We start from the raw sequence: 17,314 nt of genomic DNA, 5'->3' as shown, positions 1-17,314 counted from the left end.
GAGGATACATTTGAATTGAGTTTGGGGAGGAACTTGTGATGTTGGAGAAACGTGTGAGTAGTGACACTTGGCCCGTGAGAGTTAACTGCCCGCCCCGCAGTCCACACTGTTGGGGCCTGGGGGGCCGACCAGAGGAGCAGGGAAGGTGAGTCTGGAGCAGAGTCCCAGGGCTCGTCCTGCACCCTCCCAGGAAGGCCACGGGGGGAAAGGCTTTGGAAGGACATTGGCTTTGCTATTCTTTCCAAGGGGAGGAGATTGGGCTTTGAGCAGAGTATACAGGACGGCCCCGGGGAACAGGGGGTCTGGAAAAATCACCCTCAGGTACCACTTTTGGGACAGAAGGGAAGACAGGAGTATGCCCCAGATGGGCATTCCCTGCAGGGGTAGGGGGAGTAGGGGCAGCGCCCTCAAAGGCTTTGGCCAGGAGCACAGGGATCTGGAGAGCGAGGGTCGGCACCACTCTGGCCGCAGGCCAGCCCGGCAGCTTCCCAGGACCAAGCCGCCTCTGAAGATGTGCCTGCGCTCCACAGGGGGGCGGGGCCTGGGGGTTAGTGGACATGACAAGAATCTGGGCACAGGACAGGGAGGGATGTGGACGGTTGTGTGGGACCAGGGCAGCCAGAGGTGGTGTGGGCTGAGCCACACAGCAAGGGGCAGGCCACAGCATGCCTAGGCCAGCACTCCCCTCCCCAAGCGTCATCCCTGTGTCACACGGCATGTTTATTAGGCTGCTTTTAATTGTTGACAGCTGGGGAGGGCTATGGGCCTTTGTGGTGGCCGTGTCCCTGACCCTCCTGGTCAGGCCCTCAGGGACCAGGCTGGTGGCCACAGGTCCAGAGCCTGTGCTGGCAAATCCCCAAGACTGTCCCCTGGGGCTGGGACCCCGGCAGGTGAACGGGGTGGTGTCCGGCCTGGGCAGCCTCAGGTCAGCAGCGAGCAAAGTGGTCTTCGCTGATGTCACGCAGGTCGAGGCCTGAGACGCTGGCGGGGCTGGCACAGGTGATGTTGTTGTAGGTGTAGGCAGGCGGTTGGCGGTCATCGTCCCCCTCCGCCATGGCCCGGACAAAGCGGGGCACGATGCTGGGGTGCTGCAGGGCCAAGGCCCTCAGGGCCTTGAGGGGGCAGCCGCAGTCCCAGGGGTTGCCCTCAAGCCACAGGCGCTCCAGGCCAGGTGGCTCGGGCACAAAGGTCCGCAGCGAGTTGTTCCGGAGGCTGAGGTAGCGCAGCCGCCCCAGGGGGGAGAGCACGCCCTCAGGCAGCGCCTCCAGGCGGTTGTGGGAGACGTCCAGCCAGAAGGTGCGCTGCAGGGGCCCCAGGACTTCCGCCGAGAGCGCCGACAGCCGGTTCCGGGAGAGGAGGAGGTACTCCAGCTTGCCGAGGCCCTGGAAGAGCCGGGCGGGCAGGTGTGTGAGCTGGTTGGAGGTGAGGTCCAGCTCGAGGAGCTCGGCTAGCCCCACCAGGCTCTGCTCGTCAATGGCCGTGATGCTGTTGTCCTTGAGGAAGAGCCGGCGCAGCCCTGAGAGGCCGGCGAAGGTGTGCAGGCCGACTCGGCCCAGGCAGCTGCCCTCCAGGTGCAGGCTGTGCAGCTTGCCCAGGCCCTGGAACACCTGCTCCGGAAGGTTCCGCAGGCAGTTGCGAGAGAGGTTCATGACAGCCACATTGAAGAGGCCCAGGAAGGCGCCCACCTTAATCTCTTGGATTTGGTTGTTGTTGAGCCCGAGCACCTCCAGCTGGGCCAGGCCCTCGAACACCTTCTCGGGCAACTGCCGGATGCGGTTGTAGCCCAGCTGCAGCTCCTCCAGGAAGTGCAGGTCTTTGAAGGTTCGGGGCCGCAAGCCCGCGAGGGCATTGTGGGAGAGGCGCAGGACGTGCAGGCCCAGCAGGCCCGGGAAGGTGTCCTCCAGGAGGCTGCCCACACGGTTGTGCGACAGGTCCAGCCAGCGCAGCGCCTTCAGGCCCAGGAAGGCGCCTGGGGCCACGGCCGCGATGAGGTTGTGGTCCAGGTAGAGCTTCTGGAGTTTGGGCAGCTTGACGAAGACGTTGGCCTTGACGCTCCGCAGGGCGTTCCTGCTCAGGTCCAGCTCCCGGAGCTCACCGAGGCCGCAGAAGAGTGAGGGCTGCAGGTAGGTCAGCTTGTTGCCCGCCAGCACCAGCTCCCGCAGGTTGGCCAGGCCCTGGAACGCGGTGTCAGGCAGCACGGCCAGGCTGTTCCAGCCCAGGTTGAGGTCCCAGAGGTGGGCCAGACCCTGGAAGAGGCCCTCGTCCACCCGGCTTAGCAGGTTGTTGTTGAGGCCGAGCGAGGCCAGGCCCGGTGTGTGCAGGAAGGTGTGGGCCGCCAGGCTGCGCAGCTGGTTCCGCTCCAGGTGCAGATGGTACAGGTTTGGCAGGCCCAGGAGCGCCTGTGGCTCCAGGCTGGCCAGCTGGCTGCCCTGAAGGTTGAGGAAGCCCAGGCTGGACAGGTTCCGGAAGGCCGCCGCGGGGACGGAAGAGAAGTTGTTGCCATCCAGCCACAGGGCCTTGGCGCCCTCTGGGATGCCGTCGGGCAGCTGGGTGAGGTTCCGGGAGCTGCAGAAGACGCTGAGCTCGTCTGTGTAGTCGTCGTGGCCGCAGACGCAGACTGCCGGGCACTGCAGGCCCTCAGTGTCTGCTGGCACCCCAGGCTCCACTCCCTCCAGGCTGCGGGGGCCCAGCGCTGCCCAGGAGACCAGCAGCACCGCCAGGGCCAGGCCTCCTGCGGGGAGAGGGGCTTGGGGAGACGGCATTGAGGGGGCCCGGGACATGAACCCTGGGTGAGTAAGACACTGAACCTTCCTCACACCTAGACTGCAGCATGCAACAGTTAAAAGAAGGCATGGCTAACTGGACTGGTGGAAGTATGAGCTGAGATATGAGGTGTCGCCCTCCCTTAAGTGGAAAATGGCAGCCAAGCAGGACAACTGGGGCGTCTTCCGGTTCAAAACTAACTGCCCTTTCCACCCCACGGGAGCAGTTGGGTAGTGATGCTTGTTCCAGGGAAAACTGAGAGCTGGCACCTAGCGATTAGGCCGTGTGTCCGTCTGCATCCCCAAGGTGGACACTCAAGCCAGGCTAGGCTGCTAGGCAGGCCTGGGGGAAGGTGTGAGCGAGGGAACATTCTGGAGCAGGCCTGGGTGGGTACGCACTTGCTGCCCTGAGGGTTTGGACAGTTGAGCTAGATGCCTGCTGCCCCAGCTAGACCCCCAGACCTGGGGGGCGCTTACCTGCTCCCTGGTATGCGTGGCACTCACCCAAGAACTTGGCCCCTGTGGGATAGGCCTCAGGAGCAAACAGGGTCCCCAGACCGTGGACTCACCAGAGGTCAGGTTGTGCCTCAGGACAAAAGATGGCAGGCTCCCCAGCCATAGCCGCCTAGACTTTCCCTGGGTGCCAGGCTGCCCACAGCATCAGGCCCTGCCCTGCCTTCTGAGAGCTCCGGGTCCCGGGGTTGGTGCCCCACAGCCAGCTGGATGGGGCTAGGCTCCAAGGAGGGACAGGGTGGCAGTGGCCTGGCCTCTGTCTGGCTGAGAGGGCCCTGGCTTAGTGGAGGGTCTGGGCAAGGCCGCTGGGTGGTGGTGTGGGGAGCCTGTCCTCTCCTGCACTATAGGCTTGGTGGGAGGGGAGGAGGCAACAGCAGTTCTCCGGGGCACACCTAGGCCCCCACCACCCTGAGTGGCCGCACTCCCCCATGGGCTCCCAGAGCCCCCGGCCCACCCCAAGCTGAGCCTTCCCTGTGGGCAGCCCCTGCCTCAATGGGCTCAGGGACACAGGGCCGGCTAACCCCTGGAGCGAGTGGCTTGGGCACACGGGGGCCTCACCTTTCCTTGGGGCCATCCCGCGTGCAGAGCAGGCTGCAGGCAGCGAGCAGGGGGGGCGTCTGCTGGGGCCAGCTGCTCCTGCCCTCTGGATTTCCCCACCCGCTGCTGGGGCAGCCAGCACCCTTGTCACCGGCCAGCCCAGCCCTGCTGGCCCCAGCTTCGTTAACCCTCTCCTGCCGGGCTGCCAGCATCGGCACTGAGCCCCCAGGGTGAAGATGGCATAGGGGACAGGCTGGGGGCTGCATCTGCCCTGAAGCACCTTCAGGGTACAAGGTGGGCTGTATGCAGACCTGAGGGCCAACAAGGGCCTGTCCCCCATCTTCCCATTCCCCCCATCTTCCCATCCCCCCATCTTCCCATCCCTCCATCTTCCCATCCCCCTGCAGGGCTGGGCGGAGCAGAGCTGGGGCCCGCAGGCAGTGGAGGGCGGGGGTCTCCTTTGGAGTAGCCTGTGAGGGGCTGGTGTGCAGCCAGCCCTCTGCTCGTGGGTGGGGGCCCCTTGGGCAGCTCCTGGGGTCTCCCCGCCCAGCAGATGGCCTTGTGGGAGTTAAGCTGGAGCAATACTCTGCCCTGGCATGCTGACCACTCCCACCCTTCTCCCCAGTTCCTAACTGCCTGGGTGGGATTCTTTCTTGTTGAAGCCCCTGGGGGCCTGACCCAGCCTTGGCTTCTCCCGTGACCTCGGGGTCAGCTGGTGTCTGGCCCCTGCCCCTCCCCCTAGTCTCTTCTAGGAATGCCTGGCAGGGCCCCGGCCACTTTGTGTTTGCTTTCCCCGGCACCGTCCTCCCAGGGAGAGAGTGGGGGATGGCCTAGCCTCGGGGGCCAGGTCTTGTGGCCGTGAGACCAGTCTCCACCAGTAGTGGGGCCCAGGCTGTCCTCCAGGGCTCCTGTGGGGACACGGCCATGCTGCGCTGCACAGGCTGCAGCTGGGCCTAAAGCCACCACGGGTTAGATGGGGGAATGGGGTGGCTGCTGGAGCTGGAGCACCGTCCTCCCCTCTCCACCTGGGAACCCAGTCTCTGCTCTCCCTGCTCAAACCACACATCCCGGGGCTGGGCCTCCAGCCACCCTTTCCCTCATTACTGAGGACCCTTTCTCTGGCTGCCTTCCCACCATTCGCTCTGCTCTGCCTAGGGCAGTGGGCCTGAGCTTTGATTTTTTTTCCAGGTCGTTCTCAGCTTCTCTTCTGAGAAATTATAGATCTGCAGGGAGAAAGTCCACACCCAGAAATTTACACGGTAAACATATGTTTACACAGGAGAAAGCGCAGACTCAGCAGGAGCTCCTGGATGGTGGGGCCGGTGCACGTGGCCTGGGAAGGAGAGTCAGTGTTTCCATCTTTTCAAGTTCAGAGGGCCTCAGAGGGTCAGGGCAGGAAAGGTCCTGTAAACCCCCAGTTGAGCTTATGGGGCAGGGAACCCTTATCAGGTTTTTGGCAGCCGGATTAGGTACTTTTAAATGTTTCTTGAGTCCTGCAGTAACATGAGTGTTCAGCCCACTGAGTTTGGGAAGACTGCTGTCCTGGCCGCCCGGGGCCGACTCTGGTCCCTGCTCCCTGAAGCGGCCCGTGCTGACTTACAGGCTCATTACCGCCCTCGTGTCTCTCCACCCGAGATCCCCCCGAGAAGTCTGGTTTCCTTGCCAGTTTCCGATCTTGGCAGCAGTGGTGCCATACAGAAGCCCTGGGCCTGGCTACTCCTGTGCTGTCATAGACACAGTCCTCCCTTCATCCTCCTTCACGCTGTGGGCGCCTGACCCACCTGTGGCTTGAGGGACGTCCTGGTCGTTGCCAGCAGTGCCGCTGCAACCCCCTGGGGCCTGCATGCATGCATTTCTGTGGGCCCTGAGTGGAATCGCTGGGACCAGGGTATGTTGTCCTGGCAGGAGGCCAACCCTTCCCGGGCAGTTGGGGGTCACACCCTCCTGGGGCAACGGGAGTGCCCTTGACACCACCCTCACCCTGTCTGCTCTCAGCCACTAAGGCGGGTGGACGGTGGCTTTCATCATTCCGTGTTGCCTCCATCACCGATGATGGCAGCTCATTAGCCAGTAGATTGTCCTGTTTGTTAAGTACAGTTAAGTCTCCTGCTGATTTTGTTTGAAAACTGTATTCCGGACGCAAGCTCCTTGGTCAGGTATGTGTGGCCCATGTTTTCTACTGTACCGTGGTTTGCTTCTCCAGTCTCCTCATCATTCTGATGAGAGTTCTTGATTTTAATGTGGTCTCATAAGATGCTTGTCATGTGGAAAAACTCCAAAAATTTTTTTACGTAGTCTGAAGTATCCAGCTCTTCATTGTTTCTAGTCCTGTTTGGCACATGGACTTGAATGTATTCTCTTAAAACACCTCGTGAACATCTAACCGCCCTATCCTTCTCTGTGACATCCATGGGCCACGCTGTCTCTAACTCACTTTCTAAGAGTGAGGTGGTGGTCCTTGCGTTCTGTTGGTGACAGTCTCCTCCCCACGTTTAGTGCAGGTCCTTTCGTCTCCTCCTGGCTCTCTGGCGCCATCTTTGCCGTTAAGTCAGGGCCCGCATAATCCCGGCCCTTTCTGGGCTCCCCCTGAACCAGAGGGAGAGCACATCCTCCCCCCTCCTCCCGCTCCGAGAGCGTCTCAGCTATTAGTGGCCCTGCGCGGTTCCTTGTACGCTGTGGGAGCAGCTTGTCAAGTGTCCAAAATCAAACAAAAGCCTGTCCAGTTGTGATGTGTGCTGCAGTTGGAGTTTCCGTCTGTGCACATGGCCTGAGCCCGCCCTTTATCTGGGTCCTCAGTTCCTCTCAGTGGTCTTGTAGATTTCCACGTTAAGATCTTGCATAGGTTTTTTTAGATTTTTTTTCCTTATAGATGGTTGTCTCTTTTAATAATATTATAAGTGTTGTCATTTTTCCTCCTTAATTTCATTTGGTTTGTCTAGGCTGAAGTTTTTTTCTAGAAGTATATTGGGACACTGTAGTAAAGTATTAACTGTGGTGCCTTTACCCAGCAGTTCTTTTGTTTTCATTCACAAATTAATGTTTTAATTAAAAAGTCAAAAATATATCCATCAATCAGTTTTTAAGTTTGAGCACGGGTTTAGGGAAGCAGAGGGAACTACATTTCAAAAGGAAAAAAAAAACAATGCCCTTCAAGGAGAATGAAAAAAATATAGTTACTTTTAAAATAAATATATATATGCTAATATAAGCATAGCAACCGCAAAAGCTTTAAACTATGTAATTAGTACTAAAGTTGTCCACTGGACAGACTTTATATAATCTCTTCCAATGACCATCTCTCTTACTCCATAAAATACTTTTGAATGAAACAAATTTTCCTAACCTTTTAAAGGTAAGCCAAAAACTAAATGACGCACTGGTTACTAGTGACTGACTGACTAGAATTACCATAAGGGTAGTCCTGAGATGTTCAACATCATATACCAAAAGCAACAGTCTTATATAAACATAGTCATAAGCCCAGAGCAATCACACTGCATCATTAACACCAACTACCCCTCTTGTACTACAATGTTCCAATAAATAAAGACAGCCTCAAAGGAGAAAATAAGACACAAATTATGAGCATCCATAGATTGAGACAGTCCCAGCCTTTTGCTTTGGAAACCAGGAAACAGATGGTGGTTAAGGACCGATTCAACAAAATTGACAGTTTTCTTTCTTACTAGCTGCTTGTGAGTTGCTGTCAATCCTCCAACACCACAAGGACCCCCTAAAACCTAGACCCAGGTTCCAACCCATTATACTCTTAATGCCACTATCAGAGAAATTCTGTCTCCAAGTAATAGTAACGTGACACCACATAACAGGAGAAAAGTCTAGATTCAAGACAGGTCGTTAAGAAGGCTACGATGAAGTTCACTGTAACTTTAAAATAACCTTGCATTAATTTGTTCCTAGCTGAACATTAGCTAGCAGTCTTGTTTCCTAGTATACTGCATTACATGTCTGCTGTCACCCAGCTTGGACCAAGAAGAGTAAACTAGCCACAAAAGTAGACCAACCACGTGGGTACAAATATACCCCAAGTTGTCTTTCCTCTGAGTGTTAACAGTACTTCAGTATATCAAAGAGGGTGTAAATACTTGCTTAACTTTTATTGTCTGAATTAGAACTTAGTTTGAATCAAATTAACACCATCCAGTGAATAACTACTAACAAAAATGGCCTTTTCTGTTTACAGCCAAAAACTGGAGTCTGGAATGGTTTGTGCTTTTTGATTGACTTGCAACATGTGGCTGGGAACACAGTTCTTTTTCTAAAACACCTTTATTGAAATGTGATTCCCACACCATAAAAGTCAACCATTACCAGTATACAACTCAGTGATTCTTATTAAATTTGTATAGTGCAGCCACACCCACAGTCCAGCTTTAGAACATTCTCGAACAGTATATGGTCTTCTGTCTCCTTTTGCACTGAGTGTGTTTTCAGGGTTCATGCACATGGTGGTGTGTCAGTGCTGCGTTATTGTTACAGCTGATCAATACTTTTTTATGCTTTTTTTTATGCATTTGCCACATTTGTTGACATCTGGCTTGTTTCTATTTTGGGGTTATTGTGAATAATGTTGCCATGAACATTTGTGTATGAGTTTTTGTGTGGATATAGGTTTCGTTCCTCTTGGGTGGGCTCTCAGGAGTGGAACTGCTGGCTGACATAGTATTTATGTCTTAATTTTTTTAAACACTGTTTTCCAAAATGATTGTTTCATTTTACAAAGTATGAGAATTCCAGTTCCACATTCCATCAGTATTTGGTATGGTCAGTTTTGTTTTGTTGTTTTGAGCTGTTCTGTTTCTCTGACAATTCATGTTGGGCACCTTTTCATCTGTTTATTGGCATTTTTATATCTACGGTGAAATGTCTAAGACTTTTGCCCATTTTTTAAATTGAGCTGTGTTCCTACTGAGTTATAAGACTAGATATCATGGATACAAGACTATAAGCTATGGACTATCAGAGATAACATTTGCAGATATTTTTCCATTTGTGGCTTGTCTCCGTTTTTTTAAATGTTGGCTTTTGAAGTACAAAAGTTTATTTTAATTAAGTCCAATTGATCAGTTTTTTTCTTCCATGGCTTATGATTTTGATGTGGTGTCTAAGAATTCTACCCAACCCAAGATCACAAAGATCTTCTAATCAAGGAATATAGAGTATCTAGCCATTTACTTGGATCTTCTTTCGCTTAGCTTTTTTTTTTTTTTTTTGTAGTTTACAGTGTATAAATCTGCTACTACTTTTGATAAAGTAATTTCTAAGTATTTTATTTTGATGCTATTGTGAATGGAATTTTCTTAATTTCATTTTCAGATTGTCATTAGTATGTATAAACATAGCAGGTTTCTGTTATATTGCATCCCAGGACCTTGCTAAACTTACTAGTTTCAGGTATGTTTGTGTATCTGGACTCCTTAAGATCAGCTCCATACAGGGTCCCATCTGTGAAGGACACTTTTACATCCTCCTTCCCAGTGTGCACGCTGCCTTCTGTGTGTGCCTTAACTGCAGGTCTAGTACAATGTTGAGAAGTGGCAAGAGCGGGTCCCCTTGTCTTGTTCCTGATTTTACAGGGAAGAATTCAGTCATTCACCATGAATTAGGAGCCCAGCTTGTGGTCTTCACAGATGCTGTCCCAAACACAGATGTCCATGTCCTTATCCCTGGAATTGTGATTGTGTCCGGTTACATGGCAAAGGGGAAATGAGGTTGCTAATCAGCTGACCGTAAGATAAACATGGATTTTCCAGGAGGCCCCAATGTAGTTACAAGGGTCCTTAAAAGTGGAAGAGGGGATCAGAAGAGGTCGGTGTGAGACAATGAGAGGACTCAACCCACAGCTGCTGACTTTCGAAGTGAAGGGAGGTGGTCAGGAGCCAAGGAATGCAGGCGTCTCTAGCAGTAGGAAAGGGCAAGGAAAGTCCCTGGCAGCCTCCAGAAGGAACAGCTCTGCTGACACTTTTAGTCCCATGAGAATCATGTGAGACCTCTGATCTCCAGAACTGTCAGATGATACACTTGTGATGTTTTGAACTACGTATGTAATGATCTGATACAGCAGCATTTGGAAATTAACAGATGTCCTTTATCAGGTTGAAAAGGTTCTCATCTATTCCTAGTTTGTTGACATTTTTTAATCACAAGTGGGTGTGGGATTTTTGCCAGATATTTTCCTGCATCTATTGAGATGATCTTGTGAATTCTGCCCTTTATCCTGTGAAAATGGTTTATTATGTTAACTGGTTTTTAGATGTTTAACCAACCTTGCATTCCTGTGATAAATCCTGCTTGGCCATGGTGTATGTTGCTGTATTTCAGTTGCTAATATTTTAAGGATTTTACAACCATGTTCATGTGAGACACATGATCTCTGGGTTTTGTGTGTGTGTGTGTGTGTGTGTGATGTCTTTTACTTTGGTATCAGGATAACACTAGCCTCTCAAAATGAGTTGGGAAGTGTTCCCACCTGTATTTTCTGAGAGATTGTAAGTGACTGGTGTTACTGATAGCATGTACTGGTGAAGCCACATGGACCTGAGCTTTCCTTTGTATAAAGACTTAAGACTTTAGTTAAATCAGTTTCAGTGATTTGTGTCTTTCTAGGGATTTGTCCGTTTCATCTAGTTTGTTGGTACAGTCTCCCTGGTACTCCCTTATAAGGCCTGTTCATTTCTGTAGAATTAGTAGTGATGTCCCCTCTTTCATTCATGATTTTGTTAATTGGTGTGTTATTTTGTTGATCAGTGGTTTTTCTGTTTCACTGATTTCCTTGCTAATCATTCTTTCTTTCTGCTTCCCTTGGGGTTTGTTTGCTCTTCTTTAGTGTTTTAAGGTAGAAGCTGAGATTTTTTTAATTGAGGCCTTCCTTTTCTCATACAGGTGTTAAAAAACGGTACATCATTCTGTACCACTGCTTTAGCTGTATCCCACACATTTTGATATACTGTGTTTTCATTTTCACCCACACACTATTTAGATGTGTTATTTAACTTCCAAACATGGGGGGCTTTCAGACTTCTGTTGTAGATATCTAATTCCACTGGAGTTTTTTTTCCACTGAAATTAAGCAAAGTATATTCTCTGTCTTTTAAAATTTATTGTGATTTGTCTTGTGGTCTGTGATATCATCTGTCCTGGAAGAATGTTCCATGAGCACCTGAAAATGATGGTGGAATGTTCTATAAACAGGTTCAGCCAAGTGACAGTGTCCTGTTATCAAATGGAGTATTAAAAATCTGCACTATTGCTGAATTATCTATTTTCCCTTTCAGTTTCTAAAATTCTTTCCCCCACTGACTACCCTACCACCCCTGCCCATTCAAACTAGATACTAGATGTTCATTCCTTCAATAGAAGATTGTTAGAACAGAAATCAGAAAAAAGAAATTATTGGTTGCAGAGCTTAACAAAGCAAGATTCTAGCCTAAAAATACTAACAAAGATATTTTTTAAAAACTCTTCGAGCTCAGAGAGCAGGAGAAAGGCTGGAGAAGGAAGGGAGAGACAGAACCAGGTGTTCTGCTACCTGAGTGGAACCCCAGATGGGCTTGAGGGCCCGAGAGCGGAGGTTGACCCTGACCTCTGCTGAGGGCTGACTGTTCAAGCATACAAACACAGTGGAAAGGGTGTGTGTGTCCTGGGGGCACACATGGGGGCAGGGCCAGCCTTCCTCTCTGGATCTACAGCCCCTGGGCCAGGCTCTCCCGGATCCACCGAGATCCATCTGTCTCCGCTGCCCCAGCTCGGAACCAATCTCCGTACAAGTGGATGGTCCTGGACGAGCCTCTCCTTTACGGTTTCACTGACATTAATAATTACAAGTTTCGTATTACTAGAGGTGAGGGCTGTACAACATTGTGAATTACTAAATGCCACTGAATTGTACGCTCAGTTAATTGTGTGCTGTATGACTCTCCCCTCAATTTAAATAAAAATAAATTTAAAGGGTTCTAATTAAAGAAATGCAGTCACTACTAAAACCTAAGCAATTTTATAGCTGAAGAGAAACAGACCACACTGGGACAGCACGTGACAAATGCAGGGCAGGTGGGCGGCTATTGGGAAAACAGTGAGGACTTGGCCAGGCCAGTGTGATGGCCAGGGGAAGGAAGACCACCACCCCGGGGCGTGTCCCAGAGGGTCAGACTAAATACACAGGGACGAAGCCTGGTGAGAGACAGAGTCTCTACTCAGGGAAACAGGTGACAGAATGGTTAGGAAATGCTTCATAAAAATCCTCAGAGGAAAGAAGGTGGGCACTGGGTCAGGAATCAGCAACAGGTAGTGAGAACACCTGGGCTGTTTATTTCCTATGGAGTAGCATCAGTCCACCTGTACAGGTGCCTGGGAGGAAATAAACGAGGAATCGTGAAAGTTACCGCAGCCAGGGCATAGTGCTTCCCAGCGGACGCTGCAGGGGACTTTTTAGCTTTACGGTCTCTTTAGGAAAAAGGCTGGGATGGGATGAGAGGTCCCTGGGGAACTGAGAAAGCATGGAGCCCAAAGTGAGAGGACACAACCAAGGGCTCTGCTGGGAAGGGGGAAGGGACACAAACGTGCACGTCAGAGACACGAAGACTTTACAGGCCGGATTTGAAAATGCAGGAAATAAAAAACTTAGATAAGTGGCTGAAGAACAGAAGTAACAGCCCTTATAACCATGAAGAAACAGGATCACTAGTTTTAAAAACACCCACAAAAGAAAACACTGGGCTCAGACTAGAATTACCTCCTACAAATGCCCCAGGAGGTGAGGAGACTTTCCACGACACCTTAGCATTTCCGAAACCAGGCAGAGACGGTACAAGAGTGAACCAGCGGCCGAAGTTCTGACGAAAGGGGATTTTGCCCAAGATACGGCAACACCACTGAAAACCGTTTGCACCATCCCCCAGACCGAAGGAGATGCGATGAGACCCCAACTCGGACAACGCGCAAGCCAGGAAGACAGCTCACTGCGATGACCACAGCTACGCAGGCCATGCACCAACCTGCAGGGGCCAGCTGGCGGCTTCCTCCGGGGAACACCCCCCTCTAGACCACCCTACCCTCCTGACATTGGCTCACTCTCCTGGCTTCAGGACTCACCATGTGCTAGAGACACTTTCAACCTGACGTGCCAAAACCCGGCCACACAGGTCTCAGCCCCTCAGTCTCCCCTTCCCGGGAAATGGACATGGACTCCCAACTCAGCACTCAGCTCAGAGCCAGCCTGGGACCAAGTGCTGCTGCCTCCACCTCGGCTCCCACTGGGAACCCGCCGCTCTACCACCTCAACCAGCACCGCCGGTCTCCTTGCTAGTGGGCCTGCCATCACACCTGAGAAATCTGGGTAAAGGTCAGCTCTGATCCCATGTCTGCACAGCTCAGAGTGGACACCAGGGTCCTCACACGGCCTATACACTGACCCACCTTATCACTGCTCCCCACCCCCTCCTCTGGCTCAGCTCAGCTCAGCCACACTGGCCTCTTGCTCTTCTGCAGACCGGCCCCAGGGCCTTTGCACTTGTTTTCTCCCAGATATCTGCATGGCTCCCTCTGTCCATCCCCTCAAGTTTTACTCACCTCGTCAAGGCCACCCCTGGCCACCCACCCTATTTAAGGACGACGTCGGCAGCTCTCTCTGCACCTTTTCCTGCTTCACCTTCTCCCTGGTACCTCCTCTGTCTGACCTGCCCAGTGTTCCACTCACCTGATAGAGAGTGGTATTCCTGCACCAAGACAGGGATTTCCATCTGTTCCCTCTGAATCCGCAAAGCAGCCTGCCATCTGCCACATCATCAGCATTCAGATATTTTTTAAACCAATGAAGTCGGGAATGAAGGCCACTGTGCCTGCTCGCCTCACTTCAACACAGGAGATGCAGGAAACAAAAGTGCCAGTGACAGTACCACAAAGGCCCACAGAACAGTTGCCATTAGGGTGAGCAAGCTTAGCGGGGCTCCCAGGGACAAGGGTGACTGCCCTCCTGCGCACTCCTGACCTCAGGAGAGACCTAAAAAAAGACGCCATTTACAACAGCATCAAAACAAAGCACCTGGGGCCAGAGTTCCAGAGAGCCGGCCTCCAGAGAGGGAGTTACAAACCCTGGTGGGAAAGGCATCCGCTGCACAGCCGTGTGTCCAGACTTCCCCCTGGTTTGGGAAGGGAGCCTCTGATTCCTTGGAGTGACCTGAGGGGTGGGTACTCGTTAGTCACAGTAGCCCCGGCCACCCGAGTTGACACTAATGAGGTGACTAAATGGAGGCTGTCACCGGGCAGAACCACCCTGTGATCAGAGGGTGGGACGTCCTGGGAGGAGGGGCTGGAGTTCAGGCCAGGGATGACACAGTGACACCCCAAACCAACTAGACAGGGAGGCTCAGCGGGACGTGCCAGGAGGGTGGTGTGCTGGAGGGACGGCACTCGGCCCAGATCCTCCCCACCTTGCGTGTGGGTCTTTTTACTTGTCCGGTCCTGTTTTGTGTCTGTTATAATAAGACTGTAAAATCGTAAGTCTAGTGCTTCCCTGGATTCTGAGTCGTCCTAGTGAGCTGCTGAATCCAAGGGGGGATCATGAGAACCTCTGAACTTGTCGCCAGTTGGTCAGAAGTGCGCGTGGCCTGGGGACCCCCAGCTTATGGCCAGTGTCCGAGGTGAGGGCAGCCTTGATGGGGGACTGTGCCCCTCCCCTGTGGTAGTGCTGACGCTGCTGGTCGGCAGCAGAGCTGCCCTGCACACACAGCATGACAGCATTGCAGACCCAAGTGGCTGCACCAGCAGCGTGTTCATAATTCGCAACTCTCCACATCACAACAAGCCACTTCTTCCAATCTAGCGGGTCCACATTTCTCCAGTGCAAATCCCAGACGTAAATATCCTGATATTTACACATACGAGCAAAGGACCAAGACTCCCTTGATGGATGTGGTTGGGCAAGCCCCTTGCTGGAAATGAACTGTCCTAAAGCTGTCATAACAGGGAACCTGGGGCCGACGTCAGGACAGACAGACATACCAGTGGAATGCAGAGCCATGAAACAGGTCTGAACCCCTGGACGCCGGCTCACCAGGGCTGGCAGTGCCCAGGGCAAGGGGCACCGGGCGACCCATCTCCCAGCCACCAGCATAAATAGCATGGTAAAAAGAATCACAAACCGGAATGTGAAAAGTAAAACAAAGAACTAGTGGATGAAATACAGGAAGGCGTCAGAGGCAGGAAAGGGTAGTTAAACAGGACACAAAAGCATTTACCATGAAGGAAAAAAATATACATTTGACTACATTAAATTAAGAATTTCTTCAACGAGACACCAGAGTGTAAAGCCAGCAACAAACTAGGAGAAAACTGCAAACATACAGAATCAAACGTGCAATATGAAACAAAGGACTCCTACTGATCAGTAAGAAACACAAACCTGATAGAAAACCAGGGAAGAAACCTAAGAGGCAGCTCCCAAGTGAGGAAATCCAAGCGGCCAGTAAGTGTGTGAAAAGCAGTCAGCCTCCCGCGTAACCAGGTGACACATGTGGAACCTCCACAAGGCGCCTTCCATGCCCCGGACTGAGAGCGGCGGGCGCAGCGGGACGGGCCAGCTTTACCAGCTGGGCTGGATGCTCTCTGAAGCACTCTCTCCACCGGCCGGCGTCCGCTTCTTGGGGCAGCCCAGGCCTGGACAAGAGCACGTCAAAGCCATGCATCGCAGACACAGGACACTGGCCACAAGTCCAACCCAGAACTCAGAGGAGGGAAGCGGGACCTTGGCAGGCACCTGTGGGAGAGGGGCCTTGTGGCAGCTGGTTCCAAAAAATACCACCCACCCTTACCGCAGCCTTTGTGCTGCTGGTGGGAACTGGCGATGAGCTCCACATCCCCAGGGAGGGGCTGTCAGCAACACAAGGGCCACCTGGGGGGTGGGGCAACACTCACAGGCCCACAGCAATCCTCATGCTGGCCTTGGGCATCACAAAGCAAGGGATCCCAAGCCGACTGCACCAGCATTTCCAGTTAGCGGTACAAAGCTATGAAATGAAGCGTCTAGAAGGACTCATGCAAACCCCTCCACACCCCAGGTCGTGGGGGGCTGCTGGTCACAGGGAGCTTTGGCTCCACCTAGAACATCATCTTTGGACAGGAATGACTGTGATCCTCATGCAATTTTTAAATCTCCTGGACTCCCGGCTGTGTGGCCCACACAGGCAGCTGCAGAGTGACACAGGCCCGAGCTTAGATAGTGCAGGGACCTGAGGAATCCAGGGAGATGGCGACAGACAACAGCACTGTGTCATGACTGGTCTGGATGAGGAGGGAAGGGCACGACCTCAAAGGGAGCGGGCAGAGGGTCTCAGCTGGACAGAAAAGTGTTCAGTGAGCATCACCGCGGCGGGTGAGGCCAGGAGACTCACATGACCCGCTCAGCGAGCAAAGCTGTCACAAACCCTGGGTCCTGGCACTGTTCCTGTCACAGACCAAGGTCAGACAGAAAACCTCCAGGTCTAGAAATGGGTTGGTTGGGTACAGACAGCCCATCTTCCCAGCAGCCCTTCCTGCCTCCAACTGTTCCCATGTCTGGACCGTGTGCCCCCAAGTCTCATCCCTCCTTCCTCCCGCCTCAGGGCCCTGGGTGCTATCACGACCCACTGGGCCGGCTAGGATCTCCCAGCGGCTCTGCCTGAGACATGACTCGATGTAATCAGAGCCACCTGGTTCCCCAGGGTCCAAGACCAGCCAGAGACTGCAGACAAAGGGACCCAGCCTAGCACAGCTGCTTCCCAGGACAGCGCATTTCAAGTTTCTCAAGCAAGAGCAGAAGGAATGGCTGCAGAGCAGGGACGCCCAGACCACCACCTCAAGATTAGGCTTCCCCCATGCTGCCACCAGGAGGAAGGACTCGGAGCCCTCTCCCTGCCGGCGACCTGAGAGGATCAGACCTCAGGCAGGGGCAGCGCAGGGCCAACAGTTCTGTCTGATAGCCCTGGGCTCCACGCATCCCCACTGCAGACACACATCCCGGCATTCCTGCGTCAGCTCCTGTGCCCACTCAAGGAACAGTGCCCCATGCTGGTTGCTGGGAGCGTCCCCAGGACAGGCCAGCCTTCAGAGGGACGGACGTGCAGAGCTTGGAGCTCCTCTGGCACCAGGTGCCCCAGGCTCCCAGCCACACACTCCCAGCCCGAGGCCCCGGCCCAGCCCTGCAGTGCAGGAATGTCTTCAGCATTGCCCCAGCCTCTGGCCTCGAGCATGCAGATGTACATCAATGACCACTTGCTGCCCCAGCCCAGGTAGGCGCTCAAGGCCGAGCCCTGGGGTCCTGCTGCCTGTCAACATGGACGAGTCGTTGTGAAGATGAGTTGTGAGATAAGTCTAGAGGTGAGGGGATGATGCCATGCAGCGGTGGGAAAAGAGGGGAGCGTGCCCCTCCCAGGGGCTTGTTCTGGAAAGTCCGGACTTGAAGCACCGAAAATACAGGGCCTGCCGGCCTCGGCGGGGGCAGAGGGGCC

At 53.1% G+C, this 17,314-nt stretch overlaps 1 protein-coding gene across 1 annotated transcript; it reads right to left on the bottom strand.

The window, feature by feature from the left end:
* Positions 1-705: 705 nt before the first annotated feature.
* On the bottom strand, positions 706-17,263 carry IGFALS (insulin like growth factor binding protein acid labile subunit). Its single transcript, XM_010949906.3, has 2 exons — positions 3,834-17,263; positions 706-2,731 (listed from the first exon to the last, which is right to left on the bottom strand). Exons 1-2 carry the CDS (start codon positions 4,207-4,209, stop codon positions 927-929), a joined length of 2,181 nt encoding a protein of 726 aa, XP_010948208.2. The 5' UTR covers positions 4,210-17,263; the 3' UTR covers positions 706-926.
* Between the last annotated feature and the right edge of the window lie 51 nt (positions 17,264-17,314).

The sequence above is a fragment of the Camelus bactrianus genome, chromosome 18 (genome assembly GCF_048773025.1).
Source record: "Camelus bactrianus isolate YW-2024 breed Bactrian camel chromosome 18, ASM4877302v1, whole genome shotgun sequence".
NCBI lineage: Eukaryota > Metazoa > Chordata > Mammalia > Artiodactyla > Camelidae > Camelus > Camelus bactrianus.
Note: the sequence above shows the minus strand (reverse complement) of the source record. Positions and strands in the feature narration are given on the sequence as shown.

Excerpts from the sequence above, each read along its gene's own strand:
- IGFALS (XM_010949906.3), bottom strand. The coding sequence starts at position 4,209 with ATGGGAAGATGGAGGGATGGGAAGATGGGGGGATGGGAAGATGGGGGG. Across the intron at positions 2,732-3,833 it reads CGGGATGGCCCCAAGGAAAG|GAGGCCTGGCCCTGGCGGTG; the intron begins GTGAGGCCCCCG and ends CTCTCCCCGCAG.